Here is a 13795-nt window from a genome sequence, read left to right on the forward strand (position 1 = left end):
GATCGTTTTGACGGAGAGTCCCCCCTTCTCGCCACAAATCCCGCGCACCGGGGCGTCCGACGTGCCCTCAAGTTCTCGACCCATCCGTCTCGACTTATTGAAGCCACCAGTGAAGGCGGGAAGGCCGCAAGTTGCATGTGCCCATCATATCAGGCGTTTCGTTCCGACCTGACGGGGTTGGCCTGTAAGATGCCTGGTACAGAGGAATAGACCTCATCCTCCAGTCGACGGCAGTGCCAGCAATGTATCCGGTTGCTGTTTGCAACTCGAGTACGGGCACCTCAAGGGCATCGTTTACTTACCGTAATATCTCAGAAAGGTCGCTTATACCCCATTAAAACTGCGGAGGGCCCTATCAACATAATAATACCCTGGTCGCCAATTGACACAATACGCTCGGACCAGCCTGTTCGACCTTTCTGAGATATTACGGTACAGGTGCCTTAGGCATTACGACTGATTTTGCTGCCTGGAGCCTGGAGGTGCTAACGGAAGGGGAAGGTGCGGAATCAGTGTGCTGGACGGAGGCTTGGAGGCCGGCAGAAACAATCCAGTGATCCACCACAATCGTTCGATATTGTGCAATCTTTAAAGCTTGGGCTCCCGGACCGCTGCGGCTCGCCCCTCTATCCAAGCCTGTCGGCCTTGTCCTGACTCCTGAGTCCTCGTCTCTGGTGGCTGGAGGCTGGGCCTGCCAGTGTGTCGCCGCGCGGGGCACGGCCGTTCCGCTGCCCCACACTGAACGCCCAGCTGCCAACCGAGCAGACGGGACATGGATGATGGACGTGGACTGGAGCTGCATGGACGCATCCACATGCACTCCTCCAGCTTCACCTATCCACGCTCCTGGGTTCAAGACTTTTCGTCTTCCCGTCTTGCCTGTCTCGGGCTACAGTCATTCGCTTGCACGGTTCTTGTTTGCCTTGTGTCGAGTCTAATGTTCTATCTGCTTGTTGGGTTGACTCGCACAACCAAGTGACAGAACCATGTCGCAAACGCTTCTTGTCGCGCACCGATACCGCTGATATACATTCCTTCCTCGAGTCTGCCTCAGTCCTCAGCAGAGTCCTTTCGCAAGGGCAATGAGCCCTGATGAGGGCCGCCACTTCGACACCACCAACTGCAACGACAGCGGAAGCCAGTCCAGCCAAGGCATCACGAGCGAGCAAACGAAGAGCGCCGGCGTACCTATAGCCACGACGAGCATGCCTGGGATGGACGAGAAGAACGATGCAATGGGTGGTGACGTTGAAGGAATGGCCGAGGACGATGCGGACATGCAGAGCATGTACCACTATCCTCCTGTCTCGAGCTCGCACAGGACCGAAATGCCGTACTTAGAGGAGGAATCCTTCACTGCCAACTCGGATCCGTAAGGTTCTTCCCGACACACATGGTCATGCCATAGCTAACAGTGAATAGAGCTGCGTCCACGCGCTCGCTTTGGGCTCATGACCTCGACTATCGTGAGATTCACGGCCGCCTATACTGTCGCGACTACTACATGCCCATCGACGAAATTGAACAGATGCGCTCATCCCTGAACCATCAGGTCTTCCTACACCTTCTTGGCCCAGAATCGTCCACGGTCGTGCTAGAATCGCCTTCCCACATACTGGACGTCGGTACAGGGACAGGGGAGTGGGCCATCCGCATGGCCGAGCGGTATCCTGATTGTGAGATCGTGGGCACAGACATCGCTGCTGTAGCAGAGACGAGCCGCGTCCCAATCAACGTGTTCTTCGAGATTGAGGACGCCGAGGACTGGGATCGCCCGCCGGACTGCTACGATTTGATTCACTTTCGCGCCATGGAGGGCGCATTCCGGAATTGGAAGGCGCTTTACAATCACGTCTTCTACTCTCTGAAACCAGGCGGCTGGATAGAGATTCAAGACTTCGATACGGACTCGCTCCAAAAGTTCACGGAGCAATTTGGGGCAGACTCGCCCGTACATGCCTTGCTAGCCGACCTGGCAGTCGCGGCTGAAAAGGCTGGACGACCCAGAGGCAGCAAGCATATGAATCCTCGATTCTTTATAGACGCGGGATTCGTGGACGTGAGAGCGACGGAATACGCCATACCCATCACCGTGGCAGAGAAATCAGCCGGCAAGATATGGCTGGTCTCGTGCCTAGACTCAATCGAGGCTTTGTGTCTGAGACTCCTGACGGAGCATATGGGTTGGGATCCAGAAGAATGCAAGGCAGCGTGTGAACAGGCAGCTCGTGAGATGGTGGAACTGGCGAAGGATCCTGAAAAGTCAAAGAGCCTGGTGGTCAAGCTGTCCGTTGTTGTAGGCAGGAAGCCGCTCGACGCACCCAAGAGCTGCCCACGGACAATGACTAGGTCGATCAGTCCCGAGGCGAACGACGACGACACAACGATTATGGAAGATACGACAATTTGTTAATTGCGATTGCCTATTTTGGGTAACATGAGTGGGCGTTTCGGGATGCGCATTACGACTGCCTTTCTTGATACATATTCCCAATTGACCCAATTGGCTGTACATATATTGGATTCATGCACTTGGTGGTGCTCTATGTTTCTTTGAGCGCTGTGGACGCACGCTCATCACAGGTTGCTTTCGTGGTTCGTGGACGTTTGGTGTTGGGAGGTATTATCAAGCATACCACATCTGTTATTGAGCATGTCCATAAACACACTGCCTCGTAGCTTCGCTTTGACTAACGGCTCGGCGACTCGAACTTCTGAGGCTATCGCCAACCTATGAGCATTAGAGCGTTCTTCGGCCAGAGCGTGATTCGGCCAGAGCGTGATTCGGCCACCTATACCTTATCGTGGTATCTAAAATACTCGAATTAATAAAGATATAAGCAATCGTAGCCTACGAATACTAGTGCTAAATTTAGCTACGGGGTAGGGAGTCTTTATACCATAGCGTCTACTATATTTTACTCCACCGGGTATGCTCAATTACAGAGGTGGTATGCTTGATAATATCTCCCAAATTAATTAATCCTTCCACGCAATCTTCGTGATTTGGTTGCTTCTGATCAGGCAGAATTTCTCTATTTTGCATTTGGCTAGGCACTGGAAGAGGACTTGTCTTGATAGATTGGTCGTGTGTCAAGGCGCTGGTCTAACCGAATGCCAGTGCGTGCTGCCTGCCTGGCCCGCATGACGTTGCTGGCGACCTCCCACAGCTCCAACTCCCATCTCCAAGTCCTCGGCTTCCTTCGCACCTCAACCAGCCTCTCGTCTCTCACTACCGCGGCGGCCACGGCGGACCATCCAACAAGATGGCCCTCGAACTCCCCGACGGCTTTGCAGCCGCCAACGCCGCCGGCTTTGCAGCCGCCAACGCCGCCGGCTCTGCTCCCAATGGAAATGCCAACCTCACCCACGAGCTCCCCATCTTCACAATTGAGCGCGTCCAGCTGGCTTTCAGCATCGCGGCGGACTTTGCCGCCGCCGAAGTAGCAAACAACGTGATCATCCTTGCCCTGTCCAATGGTCGGATACTCAGGATCGACCTCACGCGACCAGAGGATATCGACGGTGTGTCAAATCGCAGGGCGCGACGCAGTGGCTGGAAGGGGGCTAACGCGCACAATCAGACATAGACCTCCCGAAAAAGGGCGCCCACACGGGTATTCGACGCATGTTTCTCGATCCAACAGCTTCCCATCTCATCATTTGTGCCGCCAACGGGGAGAATTACTATCTCCACTCTCAATCGCGACAGGTCCGCCCGCTCAGTCGACTACGGGGCGTCATCATCGAAAGCGTGGCATGGAACCCCTCCCTCCCTACAGCGTCGACACGAGAGATCCTGATTGGTGCCACCGATGGTCATATTTACGAGGCGTTTATCGAAACATCGAACGAGTTCTACAAGAAGGAAGTGAAGCACCTCAAGAACCTGCATCGTCTGCCAGACGGGCCGATCACTGGACTGTGGGTGGACGACCTGAAAGGCAAGACTGATATGAGGAGAGTGGTGATAGGCACCAACACGCGACTGTTTCACTTGGTGGGCAAAATCGGACACAGTCATGACGGCAGTGGCTCTGTATATACCAAGCTGTTCGAGTCGGAACAGCCAGTTGTCCATGAGTTGTCACGAGCAACGCAAAATGCGGCGCCTTCAGTCGTCGTCTCGCCAGACCCCCCGCAGGAAGAAGGCCATCGGCAGCATGAACTTCCCGAGAGAGCATACGCATGGCTGAGTTCCTTGGGAGTCTTCCACGGAAAGCTGCTCGACACACCAGCGGATAGCAACCTTGGCGCAAAAGTCTTCTCTGAGTCGAGAATGATACAAAAAGCGCAGATCGTGTCACCTGAGAGCGGCGGAAGGAGGAGGGCTACGACGGAGACTATCGACGCCATTGCCTTGACCCAGTGGCATATTGTGAGCTTGATAGGCGGGCGCGTGGTCACCACGAATCGCTTGACTGGACAGGTGGTCTCCGAGCACGACGTACTGGGTCCCGGTCAAAAGGCAGTTGGTTTCTCGGTCGACCTCCAGAAGAACACCTTCTGGCTGTTTACTTCGGAGGAGATCTTTGAGATTGTGGTCCGTGACGAAGACCGGAATATTTGGGAGATCATGATGCAACAGCAGCAGTTTGAGCCAGCACTGGAGCATGCACACACGCAATCGCAAAAGGAAACAGTGGCTGCCGCATACGGTGACCACCTTGCCACCAAGGGGCATTGGAACGAGGCAGCTGTCGTTTACGGGCGCAGTAGCAAACCATTCGAAGACATCGCATTGAGCATCATTGACAACAACCAACCGGACGCCTTGCGGAAATTCCTACAAACAAAATTGGCATCAACAAGCAAATCTGCCATTATGCAGCGTATCATGCTCGCGAGCTGGCTAGTTGAGGTCTTTATGGCCAAGCTCAACTCGCTCGACGACACCATTATCACACAAGCCGAATTATCAGAGAACCTGAACCCAGCCGACTCACGGAAACTTTTGATTTCAATCAAGCGCGAATACCAAGATTTCATCAATCGATACAAAAACGACCTCGACCAGAAGACGGTGTACGATGTCATTAGCAGCCACGGCAGGGAGGAGGAGCTGCTGTATTTTGCCAACGCGATCAACGACTACAACTACGAGCTAGCATACTGGGTGCAGCGAGAGCGTTGGAACGATGTCCTCAATGTCTTGAAGAAACAGACAGACCCTGACGTGTTTTACCGCTATAGCAGTGTATTGATGACACACGTCCCCCAAGAGATGGTCGATATCCTCATGAGACACTCAGACCTGAAGCCACGAAGCCTCATACCAGCTCTTCTCGAATACAACCGGGCTTTCTCAGGGGGCCCAAACTCTCAAAATCAGGCCATACGATACCTCAACTACGTGGTTTACCAGCTTAACTCCAAGGACGCAGCTGTGCACAACACACTCGTCTCGATCTATGCCTCACATCCTGCCAAAGATGAATCAGGCCTGCTTTCGTACTTACAAGCACAGGGGGACGAACCACGTTATGACCCTGACTTTGCTTTGCGGCTTTGCATTCAACATCACCGCACACTGTCCTGCGTCCACATCTATACTAGCATGGGCCAGTTCCTGCAAGCAGTCGACCTCGCTCTCTCCCACAACGAGGTTGAGCTTGCAGCCGTGATTGCCGACCGGCCAATGTCGAACCCCCAACTGCGGAAGAGGCTATGGCTAGCAGTAGCACGAAAGGTCATCTCGCAATCCAATGGAATCAAGACAGCGATCGACTTCCTCAAGCGATGCGATCTTCTCAAGATTGAGGATCTGATTCCCTTCTTCCCAGACTTCGTCGTCATTGACGATTTCAAGGAGGAGATTTGCGGCGCGCTCGAGGACTACTCGCGTAATATTGACAACCTGAAAAAGGAGATGGATGAGTCATCGCAAACAGCGACGAATATCAAAGTCGACATTGCGGCGCTGGATCATCGATACGCTATTGTCGAACCCGGGGAGAAGTGCTACGCATGTGGTCTGCCACTGCTGAGCCGGCAATTCTTCGTATTCCCCTGCCAGCACTCCTTCCACTCAGACTGCCTGGGCAGGAAGGTGCTAGAGCAGTCTGGCGTGGGAAAGTCGTCCAAGATTAAGGACCTGCAACTGCAAATTCATAGGGGGCTTGTGAGCGGGCCAAAGAGGGATGCTGTGGTCGCAGAGCTGGACTCCCTCGTGGCATCAGCGTGGTAAGTTTTTTGGTGTCATGCGATGGAGCAGTGTATTTGCTAACTTCTCCGAGTATTCTTTGCAGCGATTTTGCCATCAAGAGGATTGATGAGCCATTTATTACCAAGGATGATCGTCCAGAGGAGTGGGCATTATAAAGGACTTGAAGAAAGAGACATGCAGACATGTCAATACAGAGATACCCAACAACCAGCAATGCAGCCCCGTTGGCACCTGCATCGGCCAAGGACTACTTGTGAAGTCAGCTTGAACAACCTTGAAAGGTTCAGGCAGGTTGCCGTGACCATCTCGTACGGCACCAGCACTTCAGCCAGGATACACACCAATGAGCAGTTTCGGCCGCTATGCGCTTCCTCGGACTCGCTCGCTGTCAATGGCAGGTCCTGGTGTTCACGCGAATCCGGCAAATGGGCGGGGAACACCTATCGACTGAGCCGACCCTGATCACTATGCCGCGGAATCCTTAGCGCAAGACTGGGTAGATAGGACCCTTGCCAGGGGTGATCATGCTGGTTGGTCACGGGACTGCGGAGGTTGACATGCCGTTGTACATTGAGTAGGCTCTTGGATCGTTAAGAAGCCTGTGCCAACTATCTAAGGTTCGCTTTTCACCATGCCATGAAAACACACAAGTCATTCGACGTTTTGGTCGTAACCTGACCGTCCCCTAAACTCCATGATGAATCAACAACACAGGTGTGCTCGAAACTGAAGCACCGCGCGAGAATGCTGTTCTTTATTGCCAATTCCATCTGCCATTCGAAAACAAAGCGTCAGCCCCAGTTTAAGCCAGAAGTAGCGCGTTCACCGTGCCATCGTTCTCTGGGTTGTCTGGATCATGTCAGTAGTCGCCCTCAAAGCGGAGGTAAAAGGGTCACACGTACTTGTGATCTGTGCATATCTACCCCATACGACTTTACCACCGGCTGTGGTCATGCCCAGTTCGCTCACATTCACCTCGATAACGGTTCCCTTTGTGAGAACGCCGAGTCTGGTGTACATGGGGTCCTGGGGGTTCTTCTTCACTCCCAAGATAGGCAATTTCAGGGTGACGCCGAGTGTCGGATGGCTGACGTGTGCGGTCTTCTGACGCAGTCCCATGGGTCTAGGCCCGTATGTTAGCTTGTCAATCTTGGCCCCTTGCGCACAGTTGTCCTTACCGAATGAAGCGCTCGACCTTGGGGTTTGATCGTGTGAAATCGTTGCCGACAAAGGTGGGTTTGGTGATGACCCTCTTCCATGCCTTCTTGTGTGTCTTCTTGCCCGTCTTGACGACGCTGAACATCTCCTCCTCGGAAATACCACGCACTTTCGGCAGCGGCACCGAGAAGCGGGCGGCCTTCTCATTTCGCTTGTCCTTGATGGACGAAGCCAGCGCCTTCGCATTCTGGGGGTCGTTACGGTCGAGGAGGTAAGGTGGCAAGGGTGTGGACGGATCGCTGTTGTCGGCTGCCTTGACGTTGCGCTCTTCGTGGGCCTTGATGCGCTTCTTCATCTGGATCTTCTCGACACGTCGCTTCTCGTGCATCAACTTGGCCCGCAGGCCTCTGAGATTCTGCGACTGCTCCGATCGTTTGTGCCCCTCACGGGCCTCGCGCTTCCTGAGACGTTCATCATGGTCAAGCCTGGTAGGGCGTCAGCGGTTGAAAAGTTGAGGTCAAGAGAACAACTGACCTCTTGCCATGCAGCTTTTGCCAGCGCTCAATGTACTCGTTCTGAGGCATCTTGGGGGTGTTGGATTTGAAGAATGTGGTCGTTGGGATGCGTAGGCCAGACTCGCTACGAAACTTTTCCTAGAATTCGCAGCAATCCCGAAGGCGATGTGGGTCCACGCCCCTCACCGACTCCACCAAGTCACGTGGGGTGGCTTCACGTGCATTCTACATGTACCGTAGAGGTCGACGGCGGATATGATCAACTCAACATCAATGTATCACGAAGTCAAGATAAGACGTTAGCAGAAGCCTGATCCCTCGACGACGCGATGTGTACTTTGGAAGGGACCATCCAATTGACTAGGCTTTTATTACCCGCATATGACGACGTTCAACTCGTTTGAGCTTCTGGTGACAAATGACCCAAAGTTCTCTGATAGCCGTCCTTTTCGACCATATCATTCAAAGTCCGTTCGGCGACCTTGAAAGCTTCGACACCAGCGGGCAATCCGAGATAAACAGACGCATGAAGGATAGCCTCTCGTATCTCCAACTCGGAAAGGCCATTGTTGATGGCGCCGCGAATGTGGACGCCGAATTCAGGCCACGACCTCAGACTCATCAGCATGCCAATGTCTGTTCCAAAACGTCAACGCCAAATGAACATGGGATTAGAGAAGAACAAACTCAGCAGGCTCCGTTGTTTCCGGTCGAGACCTGGGCGGGACCACACGTTTCCCCATGCCCATCTGGGACAGTTGTTAATGCTGTAATTGCGATTCAATGGATAATGACAGGGACTGTAAACATACTCTGTGACCATTTGCTGTCCTGCGAATGCAAATTCACTGGAGCCATTCTTCAAAGCACTGTCAACGTATGTTCCCCCTACGACCTCACGTCGATTTTGAAGACCCTTCTCCCAAAGTTCCTTGCTTCCGGTAGACATTTTCAACTGAGGTTAGGTTGTGCGTTTCGAATCTGGTCTGCGTACAATGATACTGAGAACCAACGAGCAATACGTAGTATTAGAGATTCCCCGTGTCTTCTTATACGTAGTAACGATTGCGGAGGCCAAACTGGGGGAGCTCCGGTACCGGGACCTCCACATTGGCCTGCCGCCCGAGTGTACGCCACCCCACATTCCTAGCACCCGAATTCCAGTCTCTTGGCTCCAGTCTCTTCTTCAGCAATTGGCAGTCGCTAACCAGCAGTTGGCTCATTGCGCTATCGCCGAAATTGTCTCTTCAAAGTGGTAAAATCGCCGGCAGGGGAGAGTGCATATCAAACCGAAAGAGCGTATCACATGGAATAGCGGAGGTTATGAGTCTCCATGCTGACCGCATTCCCTAGCGAATCAATGGTCCCGTCATCGCTTTGAGCTCAAAGTGAAGCTAAGCATGATGCAGTCCCCCATAGCATTGCAAATAGACCCTGGAGTCGCGATCTGGCCCCACCTGCACCCGCTGGCAGAATCTTTTGAAATTTTGGCGGTGAGTAGACAATAGCCATCCGTGATTGGCCACATCTTGCCAATCCCGATTCTCATCAAACATTTTCATTCATCGCCATCAACCCGCTATCTGTCTCAGTGCACATCCCATGACAGTTCGCCATGGCTCCCAACGGCACCAAAAGGCGGAAGCTCGCCCATTCTTCCGATGAGGGCTCCTCGCCAGCTCCGGCGAAAACTCAAAAGGCATTCTTCAAGAACGCAGCCAGTTGGGATCTCGAGCAGGACTACGAATCCCGTCCGCGCATGGGCAAGAAGAAGCAGCAGGTCGTGAAGGAAAGCAACCGTCTTCCCACCAAGAATGTTGACGGGCGGATAGAGGTCCTGCGAGAGCTGGAAAATGAAATGGACAGTGATGAAGACTGGCTCGAGGGACGTGAGGACGACGTGGAGGAGGAGCAGGTAGAGGAAAAGGTCGTGAAAGAGGTGGATGAGAGGAGTGAGCAGGAGCAGATTCTCGAAGCGCAGGAGGAGCTGGCCAAACTCGCGATGGCTGTCAACGAGAACCCCGAGGACAACGTGGGCGCTTTCAAGCAGCTCGGGAAGATTGGCTCATCCAAGATACCGGCGATTAAGATCCTGGCCCTCATGACGCAGATGACCGTCTACAAGGACATTATCCCTGGATACCGCATTCGTCCACTAGGCGAGGACTCTGGAAAGGAGAAATTGTCGAAAGAGGTTCGACAACTGCGGCACTACGAGCAGTCACTCGTCATGGGGTACCAGGCCTATGTCAAGGAGCTGACAAAGTGCGCGAGACTGCAGCCATTCGCCTATGGAGGTCATGGCAACAACGTTGTCAGTGCGGCGGTTACTTGCGCGTGCACACTTCTGACATCGGTGCCGCACTTCAACTTCCGCAGCGACATTATCAAGATCCTCGTCGGCAAGCTGAGCAGGCGATACATGGATGCTAACAGTAAAAAATGCCTTGAGGCACTCGAGACTCTCTTCCGGGACGACGAAGAGGGCCGCCCTTCAATGGAAGCTGTCGCCCTCCTTGCCAAAATGATGAGGGCAAAGGAATACCAGGTCCACGAATCAGTACTCAATCTCTTCCTCGCCCTTCGCCTCCTTTCCGAATTCGCCGGCACGGCGTCCCACGACACCGTCCAGCGTACGGAGAAGGCCTCCAAGAAGAAGCGTGATTTCCGTACCAAGCGGGAGCGCAAAGACGTCAAGGAGCAGAAAGCGTTGGACAAGGATCTGCAACAGGCCGACGCCCTCGTCAGCCACGAGGAGCGGGAGCGCATGCAGAGCGAGACTCTCAAGCTCGTGTTTGCAACCTACTTCCGTGTCCTCAAGGCACGCGTGCCCCAACTCATGGGCGCGGTGCTGGAGGGTCTCGCCACGTATGCCCATCTCATCAACCAGGATTTCTTCGGTGACCTCCTCGAGGCGTTGAAGGACCTGATCCGCTACAGCGACAAGGACGCCAACGGCGACAACGAGGACGAGGAGCAGGAACAGCAGCCGGGAGAGGACGAAGACGAAGAGGACGACGAGCCGGTCCGGAACCTGACCCGTGAATCACTTCTGTGCACAGTCACAGCGTACGCTCTCCTCGCTGGGCAAGACGCGCACAACTCAAGGAACACACTCCATCTTGACCTGTCCTTTTTCACGAACCATCTCTACAGCGCGCTTCTGGCACTGTCCACAGACCCGACCCTCGAAAACACCAAGCCTACTGGCGTCACCTCGACGACCTCGAAGATTAACGTGCAGACCACCACAGTCCTGCTGCTGAGATCACTAACCGCCGTGCTGCTGCCTTCATGGAACATCCGCTCCGTCCCGCCTACGCGCCTGGCAGCCTTCTCGAAGCAGCTTGCCTCGGCGGCTCTTCAGTTGCCTGAGAAATCGTGCCAAGGTGTGCTGGCCCTGCTCAACGACGTGGCGCACACACACGGGAAGAAGATTGGGAGCCTCTGGAATACCGAGGAGAGGAAAGGCGACGGCAAATACAACCCAGTCAGCGGGAACTTGGAAGGCAGCAACCCCTTCGCAGCGACGGTTTGGGAGGGCGAGTTGTTGAGGAAACACTATTCTCCCAAGGTCAGGGAAGGGCTGAAGATGTTGGAAAAAAGCATGTCGAATTAATCAAGCGTTTAGAAAGGCAATGCATTATCTGGGGGGCTCTCTACTGCGCAGAAAGACCCTACGAAGTCTGAACTCATCAGTTTGATATGAAAACCCAATTTCTGCCCTAACGGTAAATGATCACAGCCCAAAAGGCCAACGCAACTTTCCTGGTAGCCTTGTCCAAGGCCAACATTCTTCTCCTTTTGTTCGCTCACTCGCTCTCACTATTGCCTTGCTGCCGCTTTGCGCAGGGCCTCAAAATCCGTACCCTGAATCTGCACTTCACCGGGTCAATCAGTGGCCCAGCGAGAAGAACCCAGGCCTTGTTTGCCTTGGTCTGTAGCTACTCGACGAGGCCTATACTCCGAAGGGGGAGCAGCGACGTAGTTCTGTGGACAAATGTTCTCCTTTTGCGCCACATTGATCGCAGGCAAAATTGGCTGTGTTGCCACAGGGGTGTTCAGATGCAACTGGCCAGAGGTCGTGCCCATGGTCATACCCCCTAGCGGCGTAGAGATGACCGGTGTTATGGTGTAGAGGTATCCAGTGGAGGCCCCGATCGGTGTGATTTCAGCAAGACTCTGTTGTTGAAGGTGCGCCGCGCAGAAAGCATTTGTAGTATCAGCCAAGGGGCCCGGTGGTGGGAATGACCCGAAGCCCATCGGAGTTGGAACATCAGATTGCACCTCGGAATGTTTTTTGCAACCATCACCACTGCCTTCATTCTCTTTGGCAGCAGCCGCGACGGTCTTCTTGAGCTTATGCTCGCCGTCGGCGTTGTGATCCATCGCGGTGAGATTTGTTGGTGGTCCTTGCTGAATATTGGCTTCCGGACGGTTGTTGTTATTGTCTGTAGGGTCAGACTCGATTATAGGAGACTTTTGTCCGGACACAGCCAACTTGGATGGCTGTAGAGCTTGCATCATACCCGTCATCGTAATCCTCTCGCTGCACGCTTCAACCGCAGTGGCGCTCAGGGCAGGGTTGGCACCATCGGAGAGGTCTACCAGGAGAGCCTCATCAGTCTTGCGCTCTGGTCTAGAGCTCGAAGAAGTGGTTAACAAGTTGCCTGCGAGATGCTTGGAGCTGCCTGCGCGGTCATCTTGAGGAATCGGGTTCCGAGGCCCTTCGGTCTGCTTTTGGGTTGCTAATTCACCTGCATGTCCAGGTTGATCAGGCCCCCCCGCGAGTTTCTCAGCAGCGACAGGTTTGGCATTGCTGCCCTTGCTGGCTACAAGATCGTCCAAACAGACGCTTGAAGTCATCGTGTCCGTGGACGAGGCACCGTTCGAAGTGGTGGTGTCAGCAGGTTTGGGTTCACCTGCGGTCAACTTTGCCACTCTTGCGGCATGCTCACGTCGAAGCTTGAGTAGGAAGTCTTTCCCTTTCATAGCATTCAAAGCAGAGGAAGGCTGTACTGTAGCCTGGGAGCCGTTGACATTGGCACTTGCTGCATCGTTCGAGGTGATTGAGTCTGCGAGTCGCTGTTAGTGGTGTATCTGAGCAACATGTCTTGGACATACTGGTGACGCTTTTTGACTCAGCAGAACTTTTAACGCCAGAATCGTTCTTCACGGAAGGGACGCCGTTGCTGGTGCTAGGACGAGCTGGTATAGCTTCAGCTGTCTGGGACGGGGTGGCTGACGTTTTCTTCGGTGCTGGAGCCAACCAGTCCTTGTCCGCAAGGCCAAGGGGACAAGGCACCGCGCGTGTGGGATTAGTGACCTGTCGCGAGCGGGTAGGTGTGAAGTCTGTTTTGTGTTAGGTCCAAGCTCAAAAACCGAAAGTTCTATGCATCGCTTGGTATCCTACCACGAGTAGCTTGCTGAGTTCGATTCTGGGTGCGAGGACCGTCGCCAACGCCTCCCCGGCCCCTTCCCTTTCCTCCGTCGCTGGAACCGAAGAAAGACTGGAGCTGTCGTGCGTATTTCATGCGCTCCTCATCAGATAAAGCAGGCGGAGCCATCTTGGAGTAGCTGTTGAGGTAGTCGTTGTTGAAGCGGGAGGTGATGAAGGTTGTGGTCTGTAAAGACACAAACACGATTAAGACTCAGAGGAAAGCGGTGCTGCATAGAAATGCATGGAAGGAATCCACCGATATATCGCAGAGAAGGGGCTCTTCAGTGTGCGGGCCTCAGGGGGCTCTTGCCGTTGACACTCACTAGCAAATTCACGCACAGTGGGATGAAAATAAGAGTAAGTAATGAAAACACAAGTACTTACGGTATTTCTCGGGGCTCCAGTCTCCAGTCCCTCCACGTTCTTGTAGCGCGTGCTATGTCCTCGTTGGCACAGTGATGCGCATATATGAGATGAGCTCAGCAGCCGCAGTTAGCAAGCGATGAAGATTCAGAC

General features: G+C 53.8%; 6 protein-coding genes across 6 annotated transcripts; 3 read left to right on the forward strand and 3 right to left on the reverse strand.

Moving 5' to 3' along the window:
• Positions 1-949: 949 nt before the first annotated feature.
• On the forward strand, positions 950-2840 carry F5Z01DRAFT_136876 (S-adenosyl-L-methionine-dependent methyltransferase). The gene is made up of 2 exons (XM_046257609.1): positions 950-1372; positions 1423-2840. Exons 1-2 carry the CDS (start codon positions 1083-1085, stop codon positions 2411-2413), a joined length of 1281 nt encoding a protein of 426 aa, XP_046117843.1. The 5' UTR covers positions 950-1082; the 3' UTR covers positions 2414-2840.
• On the forward strand, positions 2841-6655 carry F5Z01DRAFT_136936 (Pep3/Vps18/deep orange family-domain-containing protein). Its single transcript, XM_046257611.1, has 3 exons — positions 2841-3525; positions 3585-6183; positions 6237-6655. The coding sequence occupies exons 1-3, from the start codon at positions 3267-3269 to the stop codon at positions 6319-6321; spliced, it is 2943 nt and encodes a 980-aa protein (XP_046117844.1). The 5' UTR covers positions 2841-3266; the 3' UTR covers positions 6322-6655.
• Positions 6578-8074, reverse strand: F5Z01DRAFT_136892 (ribosomal protein S8e/ribosomal biogenesis NSA2). Its single transcript, XM_046257610.1, has 4 exons — positions 7859-8074; positions 7345-7809; positions 7069-7289; positions 6578-7015 (listed from the first exon to the last, which is right to left on the reverse strand). The coding sequence occupies exons 1-4, from the start codon at positions 7906-7908 to the stop codon at positions 6969-6971; spliced, it is 783 nt and encodes a 260-aa protein (XP_046117845.1). The 5' UTR covers positions 7909-8074; the 3' UTR covers positions 6578-6968.
• Positions 8075-8107: 33 nt separating this feature from the next.
• F5Z01DRAFT_657082 (AhpD-like protein) lies at positions 8108-9218 on the reverse strand. The gene is made up of 3 exons (XM_046263616.1): positions 8652-9218; positions 8527-8588; positions 8108-8475 (listed from the first exon to the last, which is right to left on the reverse strand). The coding sequence occupies exons 1-3, from the start codon at positions 8786-8788 to the stop codon at positions 8231-8233; spliced, it is 444 nt and encodes a 147-aa protein (XP_046117846.1). The 5' UTR covers positions 8789-9218; the 3' UTR covers positions 8108-8230.
• A 120-nt stretch (positions 9219-9338) lies between these two features.
• Positions 9339-11594, forward strand: F5Z01DRAFT_136965 (nucleolar complex-associated protein-domain-containing protein). The gene has a single exon (XM_046257617.1). The coding sequence runs from the start codon at positions 9455-9457 to the stop codon at positions 11456-11458; it is 2004 nt and encodes a 667-aa protein (XP_046117847.1). The 5' UTR covers positions 9339-9454; the 3' UTR covers positions 11459-11594.
• F5Z01DRAFT_137116 (uncharacterized protein) lies at positions 11595-13665 on the reverse strand. Its single transcript, XM_046257618.1, has 3 exons — positions 13253-13665; positions 12964-13191; positions 11595-12914 (listed from the first exon to the last, which is right to left on the reverse strand). Exons 1-3 carry the CDS (start codon positions 13404-13406, stop codon positions 11731-11733), a joined length of 1566 nt encoding a protein of 521 aa, XP_046117848.1. The 5' UTR covers positions 13407-13665; the 3' UTR covers positions 11595-11730.
• Positions 13666-13795: the final 130 nt, after the last annotated feature.

This window comes from Emericellopsis atlantica (genome assembly GCF_019669845.1).
Source record: "Emericellopsis atlantica unplaced genomic scaffold F5Z01scaffold_15, whole genome shotgun sequence".
Classification (NCBI taxonomy): Eukaryota; Fungi; Ascomycota; class Sordariomycetes; order Hypocreales; family Bionectriaceae; genus Emericellopsis; species Emericellopsis atlantica.

Bases quoted from the DNA above. Each gene is read 5' to 3' on its own strand.
- F5Z01DRAFT_136876 (XM_046257609.1), top strand. From the start codon at position 1,083: ATGAGCCCTGATGAGGGCCGCCACTTCGACACCACCAACTGCAACGAC. The intron at 1,373-1,422 runs GTAAGGTTCTTC...AACAGTGAATAG, and splicing joins TTCACTGCCAACTCGGATCC to AGCTGCGTCCACGCGCTCGC.
- F5Z01DRAFT_136936 (XM_046257611.1), top strand. From the start codon at position 3,267: ATGGCCCTCGAACTCCCCGACGGCTTTGCAGCCGCCAACGCCGCCGGC. The intron at 3,526-3,584 runs GTGTGTCAAATC...GCGCACAATCAG, and splicing joins GCGACCAGAGGATATCGACG to ACATAGACCTCCCGAAAAAG. The intron at 6,184-6,236 runs GTAAGTTTTTTG...AACTTCTCCGAG, and splicing joins TCCCTCGTGGCATCAGCGTG to TATTCTTTGCAGCGATTTTG.
- F5Z01DRAFT_136892 (XM_046257610.1), bottom strand. From the start codon at position 7,908: ATGCCTCAGAACGAGTACATTGAGCGCTGGCAAAAGCTGCATGGCAAG. The intron at 7,810-7,858 runs GTCAGTTGTTCT...ACGCCCTACCAG, and splicing joins CAAAAGCTGCATGGCAAGAG to GCTTGACCATGATGAACGTC. The intron at 7,290-7,344 runs GTAAGGACAACT...ATACGGGCCTAG, and splicing joins AAGGTCGAGCGCTTCATTCG to ACCCATGGGACTGCGTCAGA.
- F5Z01DRAFT_657082 (XM_046263616.1), bottom strand. From the start codon at position 8,788: ATGTCTACCGGAAGCAAGGAACTTTGGGAGAAGGGTCTTCAAAATCGA. The intron at 8,589-8,651 runs GTATGTTTACAG...CAACTGTCCCAG, and splicing joins GGACAGCAAATGGTCACAGA to ATGGGCATGGGGAAACGTGT. The intron at 8,476-8,526 runs GTTTGTTCTTCT...GTTTTGGAACAG, and splicing joins GAAACAACGGAGCCTGCTGA to ACATTGGCATGCTGATGAGT.
- F5Z01DRAFT_136965 (XM_046257617.1), top strand. From the start codon at position 9,455: ATGGCTCCCAACGGCACCAAAAGGCGGAAGCTCGCCCATTCTTCCGAT.
- F5Z01DRAFT_137116 (XM_046257618.1), bottom strand. From the start codon at position 13,406: ATGGCTCCGCCTGCTTTATCTGATGAGGAGCGCATGAAATACGCACGA. The intron at 13,192-13,252 runs GTAGGATACCAA...AACACAAAACAG, and splicing joins AACTCAGCAAGCTACTCGTG to ACTTCACACCTACCCGCTCG. The intron at 12,915-12,963 runs GTATGTCCAAGA...AGCGACTCGCAG, and splicing joins TGAGTCAAAAAGCGTCACCA to ACTCAATCACCTCGAACGAT.